Source organism: Prenolepis imparis, unplaced genomic scaffold (assembly GCF_030444845.1).
Source record: "Prenolepis imparis isolate NDT839.2.m4 unplaced genomic scaffold, iyPreImpa1.0 SCAF_12, whole genome shotgun sequence".
Taxonomy (NCBI): domain Eukaryota; kingdom Metazoa; phylum Arthropoda; class Insecta; order Hymenoptera; family Formicidae; genus Prenolepis; species Prenolepis imparis.
This window is the reverse complement of record NW_028141170.1, coordinates 8,649,407-8,667,656: the sequence shown is the minus strand read 5'-3', so window position 1 is coordinate 8,667,656 and position 18,250 is coordinate 8,649,407. Positions and strand designations below refer to the sequence as shown.

The 18,250-nt window shown below is 32.4% G+C and overlaps 6 protein-coding genes across 11 annotated transcripts; 3 read left to right on the top strand and 3 right to left on the bottom strand.

Moving 5' to 3' along the window:
• Nucleotides 1-125: 125 nt before the first annotated feature.
• Nucleotides 126-1,384, top strand: Emc3 (ER membrane protein complex subunit 3). The gene is made up of 3 exons (XM_083051218.1): nt 126-387; nt 472-728; nt 829-1,384. The coding sequence occupies exons 1-3, from the start codon at nt 239-241 to the stop codon at nt 1,203-1,205; spliced, it is 783 nt and encodes a 260-aa protein (XP_082907344.1). The 5' UTR covers nt 126-238; the 3' UTR covers nt 1,206-1,384.
• Nitfhit (ntrilase and fragile histidine triad fusion protein NitFhit) lies at nt 1,289-3,281 on the bottom strand. 2 transcript variants are annotated; one of them, XM_083051217.1, is made up of 7 exons: nt 3,205-3,281; nt 2,930-3,066; nt 2,638-2,752; nt 2,391-2,546; nt 2,076-2,279; nt 1,787-1,999; nt 1,289-1,709 (listed from the first exon to the last, which is right to left on the bottom strand). In XM_083051217.1, exons 2-7 carry the CDS (start codon nt 2,965-2,967, stop codon nt 1,542-1,544), a joined length of 894 nt encoding a protein of 297 aa, XP_082907343.1. In that variant the 5' UTR covers nt 2,968-3,066; nt 3,205-3,281; the 3' UTR covers nt 1,289-1,541. The 2 variants fall into 2 exon arrangements, with proteins under 2 accessions (XP_082907343.1, XP_082907342.1); XM_083051216.1 differs by lacking the exon at nt 3,205-3,281 and having other exon boundaries at nt 2,930-3,156.
• Sec3 (exocyst complex component Sec3) lies at nt 3,254-7,602 on the top strand. 2 transcript variants are annotated; one of them, XM_083051215.1, is made up of 12 exons: nt 3,254-3,390; nt 3,804-4,335; nt 4,451-4,605; nt 4,702-4,929; nt 5,021-5,257; nt 5,348-5,588; nt 5,681-5,898; nt 5,977-6,167; nt 6,261-6,628; nt 6,740-6,885; nt 6,959-7,091; nt 7,318-7,450. In XM_083051215.1, the coding sequence occupies exons 2-12, from the start codon at nt 3,888-3,890 to the stop codon at nt 7,341-7,343; spliced, it is 2,391 nt and encodes a 796-aa protein (XP_082907341.1). In that variant the 5' UTR covers nt 3,254-3,390; nt 3,804-3,887; the 3' UTR covers nt 7,344-7,450. The 2 variants fall into 2 exon arrangements, with proteins under 2 accessions (XP_082907341.1, XP_082907340.1); XM_083051214.1 differs by having other exon boundaries at nt 3,255-3,390; nt 6,959-7,153; nt 7,318-7,602.
• Cox7b (Cytochrome c oxidase subunit 7B) lies at nt 7,314-9,093 on the bottom strand. Of its 2 annotated transcripts, XR_014426541.1 has the most exons (4): nt 8,906-9,093; nt 8,230-8,393; nt 7,897-8,051; nt 7,314-7,471 (listed from the first exon to the last, which is right to left on the bottom strand). XR_014426541.1 is itself a non-coding variant. In XM_083051219.1 (3 exons), exons 1-3 carry the CDS (start codon nt 8,952-8,954, stop codon nt 7,986-7,988), a joined length of 279 nt encoding a protein of 92 aa, XP_082907345.1. In that variant the 5' UTR covers nt 8,955-9,093; the 3' UTR covers nt 7,314-7,985. The 2 variants fall into 2 exon arrangements, 1 of the variants encoding a protein (XP_082907345.1); XM_083051219.1 differs by having other exon boundaries at nt 7,314-8,051.
• An 840-nt stretch (nt 9,094-9,933) lies between these two features.
• On the bottom strand, nt 9,934-11,730 carry Rheb (Ras homolog enriched in brain). 2 transcript variants are annotated; one of them, XM_083052317.1, is made up of 6 exons: nt 11,540-11,730; nt 10,905-11,023; nt 10,682-10,753; nt 10,359-10,566; nt 10,149-10,278; nt 9,934-10,078 (listed from the first exon to the last, which is right to left on the bottom strand). In XM_083052317.1, exons 2-6 carry the CDS (start codon nt 10,951-10,953, stop codon nt 9,989-9,991), a joined length of 549 nt encoding a protein of 182 aa, XP_082908443.1. In that variant the 5' UTR covers nt 10,954-11,023; nt 11,540-11,730; the 3' UTR covers nt 9,934-9,988. The 2 variants fall into 2 exon arrangements, with proteins under 2 accessions (XP_082908443.1, XP_082908444.1); XM_083052318.1 differs by lacking the exon at nt 11,540-11,730 and adding an exon at nt 11,339-11,480.
• Nucleotides 11,731-11,991: 261 nt separating this feature from the next.
• Nucleotides 11,992-17,839, top strand: Sac1 (phosphatidylinositol-3-phosphatase SAC1). Of its 2 annotated transcripts, XM_083052305.1 has the most exons (9): nt 11,992-12,057; nt 12,288-12,385; nt 13,465-13,556; nt 13,631-13,971; nt 14,056-14,167; nt 14,256-14,599; nt 14,791-15,168; nt 15,422-15,589; nt 15,654-17,839. In XM_083052305.1, the coding sequence occupies exons 4-9, from the start codon at nt 13,744-13,746 to the stop codon at nt 15,930-15,932; spliced, it is 1,509 nt and encodes a 502-aa protein (XP_082908431.1). In that variant the 5' UTR covers nt 11,992-12,057; nt 12,288-12,385; nt 13,465-13,556; nt 13,631-13,743; the 3' UTR covers nt 15,933-17,839. The 2 variants fall into 2 exon arrangements, with proteins under 2 accessions (XP_082908431.1, XP_082908429.1); XM_083052303.1 differs by lacking the exons at nt 11,992-12,057; nt 12,288-12,385 and adding an exon at nt 12,840-13,335.
• The last annotated feature ends 411 nt before the right edge of the window (nt 17,840-18,250 follow it).

Here is an 18,250-nt window from a genome sequence, read left to right as displayed (position 1 = left end):
ATAGAAATCTCTGATTGGTCAATCTGGTAAAAAAACCCTAAACATCGAGCATTGTGATTGGTTGTCGACAATCGAAACCCGACTTTCCCAACTAGACTATTTATGAGTCTGTGGTTGTAGCTTGCGATCGGCGCATGTGTGATAAAAAAATGATGGAGCAGCGATGAGATTTATTTCACGTCGTTCTGCATCTTGTTTTCATTTTCGCAAATAGATTTATATTTATGCGATAAAGACAATGGCAGAATTATTGTTGGATCCAAATATTCGTGGCTGGGTGTTTCTACCTATAGTAGTAATCACTTTCCTCGTCGGTATAATCCGCCACTATGTTTCGATACTGCTCGCTTCGCAGAAAAAGGTCGAGCTTAATCAGGTGCAAGATAGGTAAACAATTCACGCACACAATTTAGCGATTAAGAATTTTCTCCACGAGACTATTATTTAATTACAATATTAAATATTTTACAGTCAAGTCATGATACGCTCCAGACTGCTCAGGGAGAATGGACAGTACATACCAAAAGTAGCTTTTATGACCAGGAGACATTTTTTCAATAATGAAGAGACTGGGTATTTCAAGACTCAGAAGCGTGCTCCTGTCTCCCAAAACCCTATGACGGATCCAAGTATGATGACTGATATGTTAAAGGGAAATGTGACCAATGTATTGCCTATGGTGCTCATTGGCGGTTGGATTAATTGGATGTTTTCTGGATTTGTAACAAGTATGTATTATATTGAATATTGATTTGCATTTACTATTGCATATTTAATATTATAATTTGTTCGACTAGACTTTAATGTTGTATAACTTTTTTATTTTAGCCAAAGTACCATTTCCATTAACGCTACGTTTCAAACCAATGTTGCAACGAGGTATAGAATTGGTTACATTGGATGCAGCATGGGTTTCTTCAGCTTCGTGGTATTTCCTCAATGTATTTGGACTAAGATCTATTTATACACTTGTGCTTGGTGAAAATAATGCTGCGGACACCGCGAGATTAGTGCAAGATCAAGTTTCGGGTGCTGCAATGTCCATGCCGCCTGATCCAAAAGCAGCTTTCAAGTCTGAATGGGAGGCATTGGAGATCTGTGAACATAACTGGGCTCTACAGGGAGTAGATGCCGATATTCTTATTGGTATTCAATCGAAATCAGATACAGTTGATAGTATATATCATCAAGGCAAAGCAAATTAAAAAATCTAGTAATTAAATTATTTATCATATAAATTCCAGAAAGATTTTATTTATGTATATGTTAAATAATAATTTTCTCAGCATTTATTTATTTGAAATATAGTATATATTTCCCTCTTTTTTTTTTAAATAAATTGATAAATAAAGTACAATAACAATGTACTTTTAATCTTAATAAATTGTGATAAAACAACCTCAAATATAAAATTAATAACAATAATACTACTTATTCTAAATTTGTGTTGTGGGTTCCTGAATGTGTATAAATCTCTATCAAAATTAATATATCCATTAATTACACTAATTGCTTATCTACTTAGTAAATTTTTGCTTATATTAAACAGACTTTTGATATTCCATATTAGAATACAAATCAGTACGACGATGTTCTTCGCACGGCATGTTTTTTCTGACTTTCTCCAATAACGCGAGATCAATTTCTGCTACAGCAATACCTGTTTTTTCTGCACATTGTGCTATAACAGCGCCCCAAGGATCTATAATCTGAAAAAGAATGAATTTGTAACTTCGTGTAGTGAATTTTATTAATTCTATTAAGAGAGAGCATATGTATTATTCACCATAGTATGACCCCAGCTCACTCTCTTTTTATTGTGCGCGCCAGTTTGTGCTGCGGCTATGACATAACACTGATTCTCTATAGCTCGTGCTCGCAACATCACCTCCCAATGTGCAGCACCAGTTTGATACGTGAAGGCTGATGGATAGGTGAGAATTTGTGCTCCCATGTTCCGTAAAGTTAACGATAACTCGGGAAACCGCATATCATAACACTAATACTATTGTTAAGCATTATTATAGATGTTTTTAGAAATTTTCAGAAAAGAAAATTGTTTTAATTAAGGATACAATGCTCAGCGCGACCTTGCCGATTGGTGTAAGCACAGGGGACACGATTTGAGTTCCTTTCAATACATAATCCGATTCCATCAAACGTACCCCGGTATCCTTATTATCCATGTCAAACAAGTGTATTTTTCTGTATGCAGCTACCAATTGTCCCTCATTATTTATCAATATATGTGTATTGTATATCTTTTCTGTATTATCTGACTGAAATAATTAGAGAAAAAATGATCTTATATATTATTAAAGAAAAAAGTTAATTCTTTTCCTTTGTGTATAAATATGTAAATTCGTGTAAAACAGAAACTAAAATATTACAGCTTCATGAATTCCACCTAAGGATAACCAGATATCATTCTTAACAGCAATTTCTTTGTAAGATGCCACTGTTTGTCCAGTTAATGGTTCAGCCATAGCTACAATATCCTTCTTATTATCTGCCAAGTAATCGCAAGCTTCAGGGAAGAATGCCATCTGTAAATATTTTATATATTTTTAAAACTTAAAAAAGATTGTTATAAAATGTAGAACATGTAATAATATTTATTGTCAAATATATACATACTACAGCTGATCTGCGTTTGGCCTCAGCTGCTAATTCGGTCACAACTTGCAAATTTTTCATTTTGTCAGCTATGGATCGCATTTGACATACTGCAACTAGTGGATTCGCCATTGTGCTAAAATATAGAAATTTTCTTATTTTTAAGTGCAATAACGAGAGATCATACATCAAGTAATGAGAAGAAACATTTCTTCAAGTATAACAAGATAAAGTTATTTTTTACATTTTTATTTTTTGTTTTATATGCTTATATATTTTTTATCTAAAATTTGTGCTGTTGTCAGTTCCTTACCTATAATAATGAGTGATAATGGACCACACACGTTTCATTCTTATCGCATTATTAATACGTCACTCTGTGTGTTATCAAAAAATCCGGCTTATATCTTGGGTTATATATTATTCCTATCAACTTGCAAAGTTGACGTTCTATATAAATAAAATATAAAAAATTTTAGTAATTTAAGAGATCAGATGCCTGCTATATTTACACTTTTCCTCCAAATTTTGAAGAATATTTATTAATTATCTAATTCATTCTCAACATAAAAAATTAAATACATTTACCATGTATAGTTAAACCTAACCTAATCTAACTTAACCTAACTTAACCTAACGTTCTCTTATGACAGATCTACTAATTCCATAAACATAAAAGAGAACAGCTTTGATAATTAATATGTAATATAATTTAATTTATCATAACGAGAAAAGTAACAATTGTTTAGTGTAAAAAATTTTAACAATGTTTATGTAAGTTTTATTCTGTGGAGTACTAGTATAATTTTTTATTGTCAGATATAACCTTATTTTTTGCAATGCACAATGCAAATAACGATATTATTAATACTTCTGATGTTTTAAATAATTATCTGATTTTATCATATAGTGTTAGATAAGCTCTATAATTTTTTATCTTGTGAATTGTATAAAAATATTCATATTTGTATATTTTAAATTATTGTGCATACAAGTTATGTTCTGAAACTAGAGATTAATGCAGTTTTACAAAAAATTAGAAGTTTAATTATTAAACTACCTCATATTCAAAAGATAATGATTTTTAATAAAATCTTATTTAAAAAAAGATTGAGATCTTAGAAGAAAAAAAATAATATATATAGAGTCATAAATATATCTCTATCTAATATTGTTATTTTAATTAGGGTTCTTTAAAATGCAACATTTAAGTAGCAACAAGGGACAAATGAAGAGAATACAATAGATTACATAGATTAAACTATCAAGTCATGGCAGCCATTCGACATACTTTGCAACGGGAAGTGTTCACTCCTAGTGATGAAAAGTTACTCAGTGTTTGCTATGTCAGCAAAGCTTACAAGAAGAAGAAAATGAGCTTCTTGTGCCTTGCTACAACGACGGATACACCAGGATCTCTTATATTGTACCAAATAAAAAAGAATGACAAGAATATTTATAAAAAGAAACAATCATGGTCTCTAAGTGATATACAAATTGTAGACGGTATTAAGAACGATTCCATGGATATAGAACTGCATATTGACAAAGTCTACAAATGGTCATCTACTACGGCACAGGAAAGACGAACGTTTATCAGTAATCTGTATACTTATTCGTGTAGTTTAGCCCAGAGACCAGAATTTAAAAATATTCCCAAAGAATGGTTGATTGATCCAATTGCTTTAAAAGAGAGCGACAGCATCACGTTTACGCCTGGTATATCTTTTTTACTCAATCTAATTAGACTCGAATTGCTGATATATCTTTTATTGCATATAAAAATGTATTTTTAAATTCTTAGTGCTTTTGTATAATGGTGCAATAATTTCAGATCTTTTGGCATCACCTATTACTTCAGACTACCAATCTATCACTGAAAAGGAGGCTGCTGACTTAAAACAAATGATGGAAAATTGTGAATGTGCCGTTTCTAATGCTGAACTTTTTATGGAAACTCTTTCAAAGGATCTATCCATTCTTGATGGGGTAAAATAACAACTTATTCAATCTTCTATAACAAGTACAAAAAATACTAAATTTAGTATTGATTTATAAAACTAATTTCATTTTATCTTTATACAGGAAAATGTACACTCAGTCTTAGCATCAGAGCAGAGGGTAACACAGCTGATGAACAGTATAGATGCTGCAATAATCGAAGCTTCTACTGTAGAAGCACGATTAGCGACGTATGACGAAGCATTAGGAAGAATAAGAGAAGTAATGGCTCGAGTTGGGCAGAAAAATCAGGCTATACATACAGCTAATAATAATGCGAGACTTTTGTTAGATCAGCTAAATCTGGTCCTTGTAAGTAAACAAGAATAATATAAGGATCATATATAATTAAATATAAATTTTCCTTCATTGCAATATATAATTTTCTTTGTTTCACAATTAGTCACAATTAGACATTTCTCCGACACATCAACATACTTTGAATGAAGCTGAACTACCAGGCGAAAGAGAAGAGCTTGGTTCTGCAGGTGCAGCGCTCTTAAAAGCAATCACAGCACCTCTTCCACCAGGCTTGGACAAGTTGAGTGCTGTCACTGAACAGAAAAGACGATTAGACAAGCTTAAAGCAAAATTCTCAGTTATTGTCGCTAGACATTTAAACAATCTTTTTATACACTTGGTAATTTTTCAATATTTTTTATTTCTTGATAATGCTGTCAAATGTAATTAAGATAAGAATATTTTTTCCAATTTTTTAATTGCATTTTAGGGTAATGATATCGGGGATGCATCGACTTCCATGACAGATCTAATTTTACCGACTCACCAAGGAGTTCATAACGAACTCGTACCATATACCGAATTGATGCAGTTGCTTAGAGCATTAGATAATAAAGCCTTTGTACTGTTAACTAAAGTCTATACCGATACCATGAGCAAACTGTATAAGAGGGATCTAAAACGCTTTTTCGAGGAAGCCAAGAATAAGCTTATTAACAAACGTCTACAAGGTACAACAATATAATAATTTTTATAGTAGAACTCTGATTAGCAAATAAATAATAAATAAAATAAATATGTGAAAATTTTAATATGTTTTAAGCAAATACATCAAGATCTAGCGGTCAAAAAAGCGAGGATCTGCTCAACCCAGCGCCTATCTGTCTCCTGAGCGGCGAAGTATGGACACCGGTGGACGAAGGTAATCTTCTGGACTCTGTTCTCGATTGTGTACTGTCGCAGATGCAACCGGTATGTCTCGCCGAGCAAGGATTCTGCGTTTCGTTTCTTCAATTGGACTCTGTTCTCTCGCCTTCCAAAGTAAGTGTACTGATAAAATCCCGTTCTACCTTCCTTAGATAGTTAGCTTCTTTAATTAACGCTTGTTTATTCGTGCAGAGCAGCGAGATGGAAGAAATTGAAAGCACGAGTAATGGCGCGGCGAGTCCAGGATCTGTAACTTCGACGGCGAGCAAAAGATTGGAGCGTCAGGTAAACGAGGACGTGCGCGCGACCATGGCTGCGATATTTCCGTCGTTGGAAGCCGAGTTGAACAACTTCATCGGCTTCCTGGACAAGATCGACAGTTTGTGAGTGTGCTTGAAAGAATTATTTATCCGTTAAAATTCAAGCTGAAGTTTTTACTAAACAGCTTTACAATCATTTTTTTTATAATTTTGCAGCTGGTGTATGTATGTGCTGGTACGCCTGTCGCAGCATGTCATGTCCGCTCAAGACACCGGCTCGTTCTTGTCGATGACGTTCGCATCCGCTCTAATCCACGTGAAACGAGCATTCGACAAGTTTATGCAGGCGCAGCTACAGTCCATATTATGCGACACAAAAGTCAATCGTCGGCATAAATGCGGTATATTGCCGTACATAGAGAACTTCGGACCGTTTGCGAGAACCGCGGAGAAGATCTTCCGCAACTCCGACAGGAAGGTCGATCTTGAAAAGTGGTATACGAAACTCGTGAGCGCAATGTTCGAAGCTATCGTCATTCACAGCCGAGAACACCATAAGACGCCACAAGAAGTCATAAAGATGGGTAAGAAATATTTCAATATAATTAATAATAAAACTGTTATCTGTAATTCTAATCAATATTTGTTCTTTTATTGCTTGTAATAGTTAATATAATACTTGCTTTATTTTATAGAGAATTTCCATCATCTCTATGATCTCCTCTCGCAACTAAAAATTTCTGTATTGGACCACGAGCGAAAGGAAGCTAAACAGAAATACCAGGATGCACTTCGTGCTTATGTTACGCAATACTTTGGACGACCTCTTGAGAAACTTAATGTAAGTTATTAAGATTACTTTTGCAATTATTATATTAGGATATATTAATAAAAAAAATGTATTAACTTTTTAGCTTTTCTTCGAAGGCGTACAAGCCAAGGTAGGTGCTGGTGTGAAAGAGTCTGAAGTCAGTTATCAGATGGCCTTCAGTAAACAAGAATTGCGACGTGTAGTGAAGGAATATCCTGCAAGAGAAGTTAAAAAAGGTCTGGAGAATCTATATCGAAAAGTTGAGAAGCATCTATGCGAAGAGGAAAATTTGTTACAGGTAGAATACAGGAGAACATTGCTCCTATTCCCGATAATAATCGCAATATATTTTTTTCTATAAACAAAAATTGTCTTCATTTATTTGCAATATTAGTTATTGTATTAATTATATTTATAATTTTAGTTATTTCTGATTAATCATGTCTATATATGTATTCACAGGTCGTTTGGCGCGAAATGCAAAATGAGTTTATTGCACAATACAGGAATATTGAAGAGCTTATACAACGTTGTTACCCGGATAGTAATGTGACACTAGAGTTTACCATTCAAGATATTTTAGAATTCTTCTCAGAAATAGCGCGTTCTCATTGAACTAAAAAGATATTAAAATAAAAAGTGCTATTTAACTTAGCTATTAATATAATTATTATAACAAGAGCAACAATATAAAAAAAAACATATATAAAAGCAAAATATATACATATGTATGTTAAAATTGTGTAATAATCAAATAACAAAAAACAATTTAATATTCTAGAATTCTAAAAATTGAATTTATTGGGTGAATATATATTATTTATATTTAGATGTACGCTTTAGACATACATTTTTTATATGAAACTCTCATTTATGCAATTTGTAGACAAGGTAAATATATATATATATATATATATATATATCTTGTTAAGCCAAAGCAGATATTCATAAGATAAGTATATATCTCTTACTAGTTATATTCCCATTATAAATATGAACTATTTATTGAGGAGAGTACAGGTTATTGCATGTTACACTCACACAATAAAGTATATAACATTCTTAACAGTTGCATGTGTAGCCAGATTGCTTTTATATCTATTTAATTATCTAATATTTTGTATGAATATTTATTTCTGCTCGGCAGGTTCCTCAGGTGGGCCCCAGTTAAAGAAGATAATGCCTGATACTTTTATCTGAAAATAAAAAATTATATATTGCATAGACTTTTTAAATTTATAATCTATGAAAAGTATTAAAAATAAAATTGGAAATACAACAAAATTCTATTGTAATATAATTGAGAAATATGGAATTATATTATAAGAGTTTATAATTTAACATATATAGCATTATCTGAAAAATTATACGTACAAAAGTTATGGTACCAATTAGTACAGCAAGTCCAGCAATTAATTGGATATTGTAAACTTTCTGTCTTGTATTATAGTGCTCTTGCCATGAGCCTTGTGGTACAACTAAATCATTTACTGTTGGCAACTTAATATTCACTGCTTTTGAGCTCGCAGAACGAGTACCTTTGCAAAAAAATTACATATTTATATAAAAAATACACGAACTTGTATCAATTTTTTAAGTATTTCTATATGTTGATAATTTTTAAACTTATAAATACAAAGTAATCTAATTTTAAAAGCATTTTTGATAAATTTGGAGTAATTTTAAATGATGTAACTTTAACTCAAAATTTAAACAAAATAAAGTCTATTAAAATTAAACCAAAGAATAATTTGCTAATTAATTATTAAGATTTTATTTTACAGTTGTAGTTTTTTATGCAATTATCTGAATTTGAAGAAATAAACTTGACAGTAAATGAATGAATGAATCTAGAATTTAGAGTAGATGAGCAATTTTGTAGACAATTAAATTCTTTGTTTATTATATTGCTGTATATTTATTACAGACTAATATTTAGCGGCATTTATACGAAGTGAGCAAATATTATGTAAGATTGATATATGATTGATTAAATCATGTGTGTGTGAGATACGCGAAATAGAACAGATATAAGATGCGGACATCTCACCAATTTTGGCCACGTTGCGAGCAATCGGCCGCAATATTTGATTGAACATTTTGATGGGATTAATCTGTGTTCGACGCAGTCACGAAATTCGCGAAACGTAACACACAAGCCAAGTGAAATATATGACAAACTGATTCTAAAAAAGTACACTCGGAAAATTCGCGATACATAGAATATGGAACTATGTGAAGATGAGTTATCGCGCGTTTTTAGTAAAGTCACTAGATATATACATCTAGGGACTTTAGTTTTTAGAACCACGTACTGCCATCTTGCGATGTTTTAAAGAGACAAATATGAGTTTGCTTATCGATAATTTTGATGACCACTTAGGAAAAATCATGTATTAATTAGCAAATTTATTTTAATTTAAAATTAATTTTAATTTTTTACATGTAACAGAATATATATATCACTATAAATATATATAGTTTTATATATATATATAATTTTTGTATTTATTAATAAATTATAATTTATAATAAATATATAATAAACGGAAGCATGTTTTATACATATATGTATATTTAAGTGTAAGAATTATATTGAAATTCTATTTTAATTATTTTTTTGATTGTAATTTTGTATGTGTAATTCTCTTGTAAAACGTAATTGAATCTAAATATTATAATCAGAGTGTATTGAAAGGAAAGAAGACTTTTGATAGATTTACCTTAAATTAACTTAATTGATCGTTATCTTAAGCTAATACATATTAAATTTAAGATTATACTAAATATAACTAAACATAAATTAAAATAATAATGTTAGATTCGCTCTCTAATTATATAATCAGAACATCAAAAACTCAATTATTCTATAAACATAATAACCATGTAATTTGATGGTTATGTATGTATGAATAATATTATCTATTGTTATTATGCTCGTAACTAAATTATTTATATTGTACAGTTGAAAAATAAGATGTAATCGGATTGTTTCAATTGCGTTTGTCTTTTATGTTTTTGACATTTTTGTATTTGTGTCAGTGGGATTGTGAAGGTATTAGAGATATAATGCCAATGTTTTTACCCAGTTTTACACATTTACATTTCTGTTAATGCCATTAATTCAGGCAATTCAACAAATAATGCAGTTCGATTTTTCTTGTACATTTCCATTGGCTTTTTCAATCTCCATCAGTAATGTGTGAAAAATATCTGCAACAGACTATGGAAATCACATTTAATAAAGTCACAGTTTACTTATAAAAACAAAATCTATAAGAATCTATAGATACCTCATTTTGTTTTGCACTGGTTTCTAGAAATGCTGCATTCCAGGAATTCGCCAAGCGTTTTCCTTGGTCTGTCGTGATCATACGGTCAACGTACAAATCTGTTTTGTTGCCCACTAATACAATCGGAACACTGCAAATATTACAATTTATAATTATAGTCTGAATGAGAACGAATATATATATGAGCATTTGAGAATCAAGATATCTTACTGAAGCTTTCCAGTGATGTCAAGTAATTTGTCATAAATAATTTGTACAATTTCAAAACTCTTTGCACTGGTTATGCTGTATACCAGAACATAACCATGGATGTCCATGGAATACTGAGTAGGAAATATGCTATATTCATCTTGACCAGCTGTGTCTACTAATTTAAGTTCATAATCTTGACTATTTACTCGTGTACTTTTTGTAAATGCTGCAATATATAAAAAAATATTAATATAGTATTTAATAATTAAAAAAAAATGCAATTTAAATTTTTACAAATTACAAGTTGAAATGTAAAATATAGAGATAAAAGTATTTCTTACTATTCTCTATTGTAGGATCATACGAGTCTACAAATTGTCCTTCGACGAACTGTATACTAAGAGATGATTTACCTATTAAAAATTAAATATATAGCATTAAAGCATTGCATTCGAATATAATTAACATTATGTGTTGATAAATAACTACTGGTGCTTGTGTTTCATTATAGAAAGTTCAAGTTATTTATGTATTCATAAAAACATGTAATTGTTCAGATTTTACCTACGGATCTGTAGCCCATAATAGCTATTTTCCTCTGTTTGGGAGGCATGTTGTAGTATTTACAAACTGAAAAGCAGCGAGAATGTTCAGTGAAAGCTGGTGCATAATCCAACTACAACCTGTCAACAGGAAGAAATTTTCAACTATCAGAGTGTTTCTCTCTTTTTATTATATCTCTATTAACACATCTAAATCTATACCACGATAATAAATCAAACTACAAAGTTATTTCACGTTAGACAATGCTGTAAAGAGCATGTTTCTTTCAAGGAAAAATCTAGCTAACTGGAAAAATAGCAGAAGATATTGTGTAAACTGCGTCGTTTACACATCCATATTTACATAATAACAATCGCATCGCAAATATCTTTTATTTACGTTTACGGGCAATCTGTCTTTGACTATGACACGTTTTATTGGCGATGCAAACTTACATCAGCGAGGAAGCAAACAATTAATGAATGTCGACATTGTTGTCGACAATAAGCGTATATACGTAGTGCGTACTATCCAAAGGTTACGCTGAATTAACAATTGCTGCGTGGCGATCTCGCGAAAAATACTATGAGAGAAAGAAAAAGAGGAGAGGAAAAGGATAACCGAAACAATATATACATGATGGAAGTGTGTCTTACATTGGTGCGTAACGCCCTTGGATTATGCGGCGACGACGTTTCCGACAAATCGCACATAGATCGACAATACAAGTTGGCAGGTCGCACTGTGTCAGAACGAAAAAAAAACAAATAACGTTCCCAACTACGCAGTCTAATGCACGCACGTACTACGGACGCACGCGTATGTGCGATGCACGAAGCGAAAGAGGGAGGGAGGGAGGGGGAGAGAGAGAGAGAGAGAGAGAGAGAGAGAGAGAGAGAGAGAGAGAGAGAGAGAGAGAGAGAGAGAGAGAGAGAGAGAGAGAGAGAGAGAGAGAGAGAGAGAGAGAGAGAGAGAGAGAGAGAGAGAGAGAGAGAGAGAGAGAGAGAGAGAGAGAGAGTGACAATGAGAGAGAAGAGTGGGCGGGAGCGTGAGAGGGAGGGGGGAGAAAGAGAGGGAAAAAGATGACGCCAATGACGTGTATACATTTGCGTCATATGTATATGCGCCTTCACTCTAGGCTGACGCTTCCGGATGATTCTCGTTCAGATTCAGGGTAGGTGCTTAATATTTTGATTATCATAAATATACGAGAAATTAAGATCAAATTTGATCAAGTTTAATTAAGGTGAAACGTTGTCGCTTGATAAATTTAATTGGAGGTCAAATATTTGCGTTAAATAGTGTACGTTGCGTAATTGAATTATAGCAACCGATAGAGACAAACAGTTTGGTATATTTTTTAAATCGACATATATGACTTGTTGATTATTTATATTTATATAGATCCGGAAGTACGTAATCAAAGGGAAATAAAGGCATACACGATGGCGAATATTGTATATAAAGCAGCTATTGGATCATCTCTGTCAGTTATTAATTCTGTAAGTCTATTCTTTTTATTTAATTTTACAATCTTTACACATCTTTATAATTCTCTTTTCTTTTTTTTTTTCTTTCAAATTATATAAGAATATCCCGCAATATGTTGGTTTCATGAGCATTCTAATATAATTCTTAAAAGAAAGAAAGTAATTTACGTCTTCATTTGATATTCGTAACGAAGAATAATTTCAGAGAAGATTTCAAAAAACAAATCACTTTAAATTTGATAATTTTATATTCAAGTATTTTCGATTATCATCGTCATATATCGTATTTCGGTGCTTATTTTGTACAATCAGCAATTGATATATTTAAAATTATCCTATTAAATATGTTAGATGATATCAGTAAAAAAGAAAAATTTATAGTATTTGTATAAAAAGTACATGTAAAAATCGTTAAATTTCTATTATCGCAATCTTTTGGCGCCAAAGTATGAAACGTGCTAATTGGTCGTTCTATAGAGTTTCTCAAAGCTTCTAGGGAATTTTTTAGTGAAATTACTAGTTCTCTATCTCCGAGAGCGAATCAGCGTGCTCGAAAAACTTGTCCACGAATATGGTAAAGAAACCATCTAGAGGCCGAACTAGAAACAAATAGTTTATGATAGTAGTTGACCAATAAGATTATTTTGGTTGTAACCAGTTTTTATAATCCATGACAGTCTTAAAATCTCTCGGATCATGTCAAGTCGGAGTTGATAGAAAGTTGATAATAATTCGCACTTTGTTGGATTTATTTGTTAATAATTCTCGTGTTTGTGAAACATACATAAATATATATATGCGTATATATGGGCCGCGTTTCGTTCGAAAATCGTAATTTCCTTTTTCCGGCATTATATTATTATTTTGTCGCTCAACCGTCTCTGCACTTAACGTGCTCCAATCTGCTCGTTATTTGACGATAATATGATGCCAAACACGGACGTTTATGATAGTTTGTATCTGTGAGTAGAATATTTTCATGGCATATCTACGGCTTGTCATTTGATGTAAAATATAAAAAAATTTATACGTATTACCATATAATTTTATTTTTTTTGCGCTTCATTATTATTTTTTCTCATCTTTCCAAGGTATGCAACTCCGGAAAAATTTTTTGTGGAGCCGGTCGGGACCAAAGTCCTGCTAGTGGTTGATAGAGTGAGTCAGCAAATCTATACGCAAGGTAATTTGCAATCGATTATGTTCTTTTAAACTAATTCAAGCAAGTTAATGATATATTTTTGTCTCTTCTCTCAGTTGGTACAGCTAGTCAAATTCCAACAACTGCCAGTCGTAGGAAGATATGGGGACTGGTGGGGACCATACGCCTTTTGGCGTGTCGTTATCTCATTGTCATTACGGACGCTCAAATGTGTGGTACTATAGCTGGGCATAACATCTACAAGATCTCGTCGACAGAGGTGATACCTTATACGAGATCATCTTTACATTTGACCGAGAAACAGGTGCAAAATAATGCCACATACTTGGAGATGATAAAGTCAGTCTTGAATACACCATACTTTTACTTCAGTTATACCTATGACCTTAGTCATACCATGCAGAGGTTGCATAACACAACACCTGAATTCTTGCAAGTAAGTACATTACTATATATTTTTATTACTGTTTTACATAATGCTTTATAAGCAGTTTTACAATAAAAGTATGTTGTTATTTAGATGCCGCTTCATGACAGGGCAGATCCTAGGTTCGTATGGAACGCCTACCTTCTGCAGGACTTGAGTGCAAGACCGGAGCAGTATAAATTCTGTTTACCCATTATTCATGGCTGTATCCTTTAATATACATATCATTCTGCATGTCGAATATGAAATAGTATGCATTTTTTTATAATGATCTTAACAACTAATTTATACAGTCGTCTCGCTGAATACTGTGGTTGTGAACGGTGTCGCGTTCAATTGGGGCATCGTCTCTAGACGTGGTATGCATCGTGCTGGCACAAGACTATTTTCGCGCGGTATAGATGCTACGGGGAACGTTTCCAATTACGTGGAGACGGAGCAGCTGATCGAAGTAAATGGCGATCGCAGCTCCTTTGTGCAAACGCGCGGATCCATTCCTCTGTTTTGGTATCAAGCACCAAACCTAAAGTATAAGCCGAAACCACAAATCAGTCCACATGAAGATCATCAAAGCGCTTGTGCGCGACACTTTGACGTTCAGATCTTTCACTACGGAAGGCAAATCTTAGTGAATTTGGTAAGTTGTTTTTATTTTTGACATCTATAATATTTCAATATTTTGAAATTATATATATATATAAAATAATAAAAAAAAGTTTGAATAGTATGTCAAGCAAGAATTGTTTAAGAAAATTTGTTTTATTGTGAAAATCATTATTATTTAATTTATACTTATAAAACTTTTTGTGCTATTAATATTTTGAACAGATCGATCAACGTGGACCAGAAGCACTACTTGAAAATGCATATCGCAATTTAGTTCAAAGAATCAACAATCAAAACATTCGATATGAAGCTTTTGACTTTCATGCAGAATGTAGAAGATTGAGGTGGGACAAATTGAACACCTTAATGGATCGACTAGCTCATGATCAGGAACAGATGGGATATTTCCTGTTAATGAGGGATGGAGCATTACTTTCGGCTCAGGATGGCGTTTTCCGTACAAATTGCATCGATTGCCTGGACCGAACGAATGTTGTACAAAGCATGCTGGCAAAGCGAGTTCTCAATGAAGTATTAAGCAGGCTAGAAATACTTAGAAAAGTGGAGGATCATCCCGCGTTTGAAAACCTTTTTAAACAGGTAGATATCAAATTATTTTTTTTTAGACGCAATAACAGAAACTTAATTTCTGAAACATTTAAAAGATTAAATAAAATATAATATAATATTTATAACAAACTGATATAATAATTATAATGTTAATTAAGACGTTTTAATATGTAAGTTAAACGATGTACATATATATACATATGTACAATACCAATAATTATACAATATACATTTATGCAATAACAAAAATATTATTAAAAAATTTTTTTGTCAATGTCTTTAGGTTTGGGCCGATAATGCGGACGTGATAAGTGTCCAATATTCCGGCACGGGAGCGTTGAAGACGGATTTCACGCGAACTGGAAAGCGCACCAAGTTGGGTGCGATGAAAGACGGTCTAAATTCGCTAACGAGATATTACAAGAACAATTTCGCCGATGGATACAGACAGGTCAGATAAGTTTTGAAAATTTTTTAATATCTTTTTTCGGTGATATAACGATTATACGTTATAGGATTCGCTGGAGCTTTTTCTGGGTCGCTATATTGTGCAGGACGGCGAATGCACTTCCATTCAATGTCCTTTGGAAACCGAGCGAAATTGGCGTTATGCTACATTCCCGCTCGTTCTTTTAGTCGCGTCCTCAATGTTAGTCGCTCATATAATATTACCATCGCGATATACAACGGAAATATTACTTTATATGCTATTTTGGGGTGCCATGGTGGCCGGCACTTTTGCCACTATTATCCACCATGGCAAGCAATATGTCGATAAGCCAAAATTACTTTAGAATTAATTAATAATTCTATGAAACTTTAAAAATATATATATATATATATATATATATATATATATATATATATATATATATTGTACAATGTTGATAATCGATGGCGATAAGAGATTGTAGAAATCTATTAGTTTTGCACATTTATCAGTTGGTCAATCGATATCTCGGTTTTCTATACATAGGTCTCATCGTATGACGTAATAACAAGGCTCTGTGAAGAATTAAGATTTTCATCTTTGGTGATACTATTCGCGTCTCACTGTAAGATGATTACAGGCGGTAGTATTTGTTGAATGTGTGTATTTTTATTGGTGGTAGAAGGTGTATGTTGGGCCATGATATCTCTTATACGAATTATCATTGTGGTGATTTTTGCACTTTCCGTATAATAGATAGTGGAGTACACAATTCTCTCGGACGATTCTCGTTTCTTAGGCCGGTATTCATAGTCCGTTCTTATATTTAAGATCGTCTTAAGATCTCGTTCAACCAATCAAGAGATGCTATGCGAGAATTTGATTGGTTAAACGAGGTCTTAAGACGATCTTAAATATAAGAACGGACTATGAATACCGGCCTTAGAGTTCGCTTGACATCTTGACGAGCTCTTGTAAAGTAATGCGTCGAATCAGGTCTTTGGTTTCCGGCAGCGTTTACGAGAGTAGGGCTAACCGCAGATTGTGCTCAGCACCTACCGTCCATAGATAATCTGCAGCTGGTTTCCGATTTGGTATAAAAAAAAAAGGTTTAAGGAATCTTTCTCATAATCTTTCTGATTTTGGCAAATGTATTGGAATTTTTTCGTAAAAGTCGTTCGAAGTTATTATTCCATAGTGAATATGTTTTTCAATTCAGAAAAATAAATATTTTTTATACTCAACAAAAATGTTAATCTTATGATTATTTTTATTGAATATACACTTAAAATTTTTAGAGTCGTTAAAAGAGTATAATTTTAAACAATCTTCTTTCTTTTTTCGATAGAATGATTGCTTATTCTTGTGGGGGAACCAATAAATAATTGCATTACAATATTAAAATTTTACTTATCTAGTTTTTGAAATAAAAGTTTGAATAAATTTTATTCAAACACATACAATTAAATATTTTTATCTAACAAAGAAAAAAGAGTTTTATTATATTGTTTTCACAATGGAATCTTTATTCATAAATCCGTTTTTCTCCTCTCTTTTATTACATACATATACATATACATGCATACATGGATAAAACTGATTTTTTATAGATATCTCAATGAAATATAATTAAAATCATACAAGGATAAATAAAGATTCCATACGAACTTTTTTTTATAATAAACTCTTTTATTTGATTTGCTCTTTATTGGACAAAACATGAACAGACAGATATTAAGAACCCAGAAGGTTCTTAAAAGGAATCTAGATAATTAAGATCGACTCGTATAAACAAATCGAATGCATCGCTGGTGATTTGTTTGTACGGACATTCGTGATTTGCAAAGTGCTTCATGAAATAGGATTAACGTTATAAGTTATAAATCAAGAGCCAATCGCGAGGACATACGAATTTTCGTAGGCATGAAATCTTGAGCCAAAGTACATACCGTTTTTAGGATATATATATGTATATTGTATTTTACTGTACATCTGCAATACACGATTACGAATGATATCATCTATTTAAATGTAGACGAGAGAAGTGTCACGATGAGAGAGTATTTTTTAATATTTCAAAGACAGATCGCTGTTAAAAAAAAAAGGGAAGGATCTTAAGTAGACGGCGGAGTTTATTCGTCAACAAATATTACTAATATATCTTTCTTGTGAATTTTCGGATTGTAACGTTAATTACAAATAGATGAATTATACAAACATACAAAGATCGTGTACAAAAATGTTGTATCAATATATAAAATGTTATTTTTATTTATTTTTATTTTATTTTAAGCTTTTTATCCAAGAAAGATCCAGATTTTATCCAGAATATTAGAAAATCCAGTAAAAGTCCTATCCATCTAAAAGTGGAATACTAGAAGGTAGAGGATATCCTTCCATTTTCCTTTCGATGTATACACGATATAGCGACAAGGTCCATTGCTTGTTTCATCGGACGTGTATTCGAAAATGCATTCTGGTGCATCTCACCAGATGCAATCGTTCGTAATCCACGTCGCGATTCGACTCGCAATTCGACCAGTCGTGCGACCTGCAAAAAGTACGCCCCGTCGTTTATCACCTCGCCATTCTTCCGTGTATGTGTGTATCTCGTTTTCTTCCTTTTCCATAAATCCGCGCTATAATTCCGGGTTTACAGTAATGCGCGTCCTCGCGCGCGAG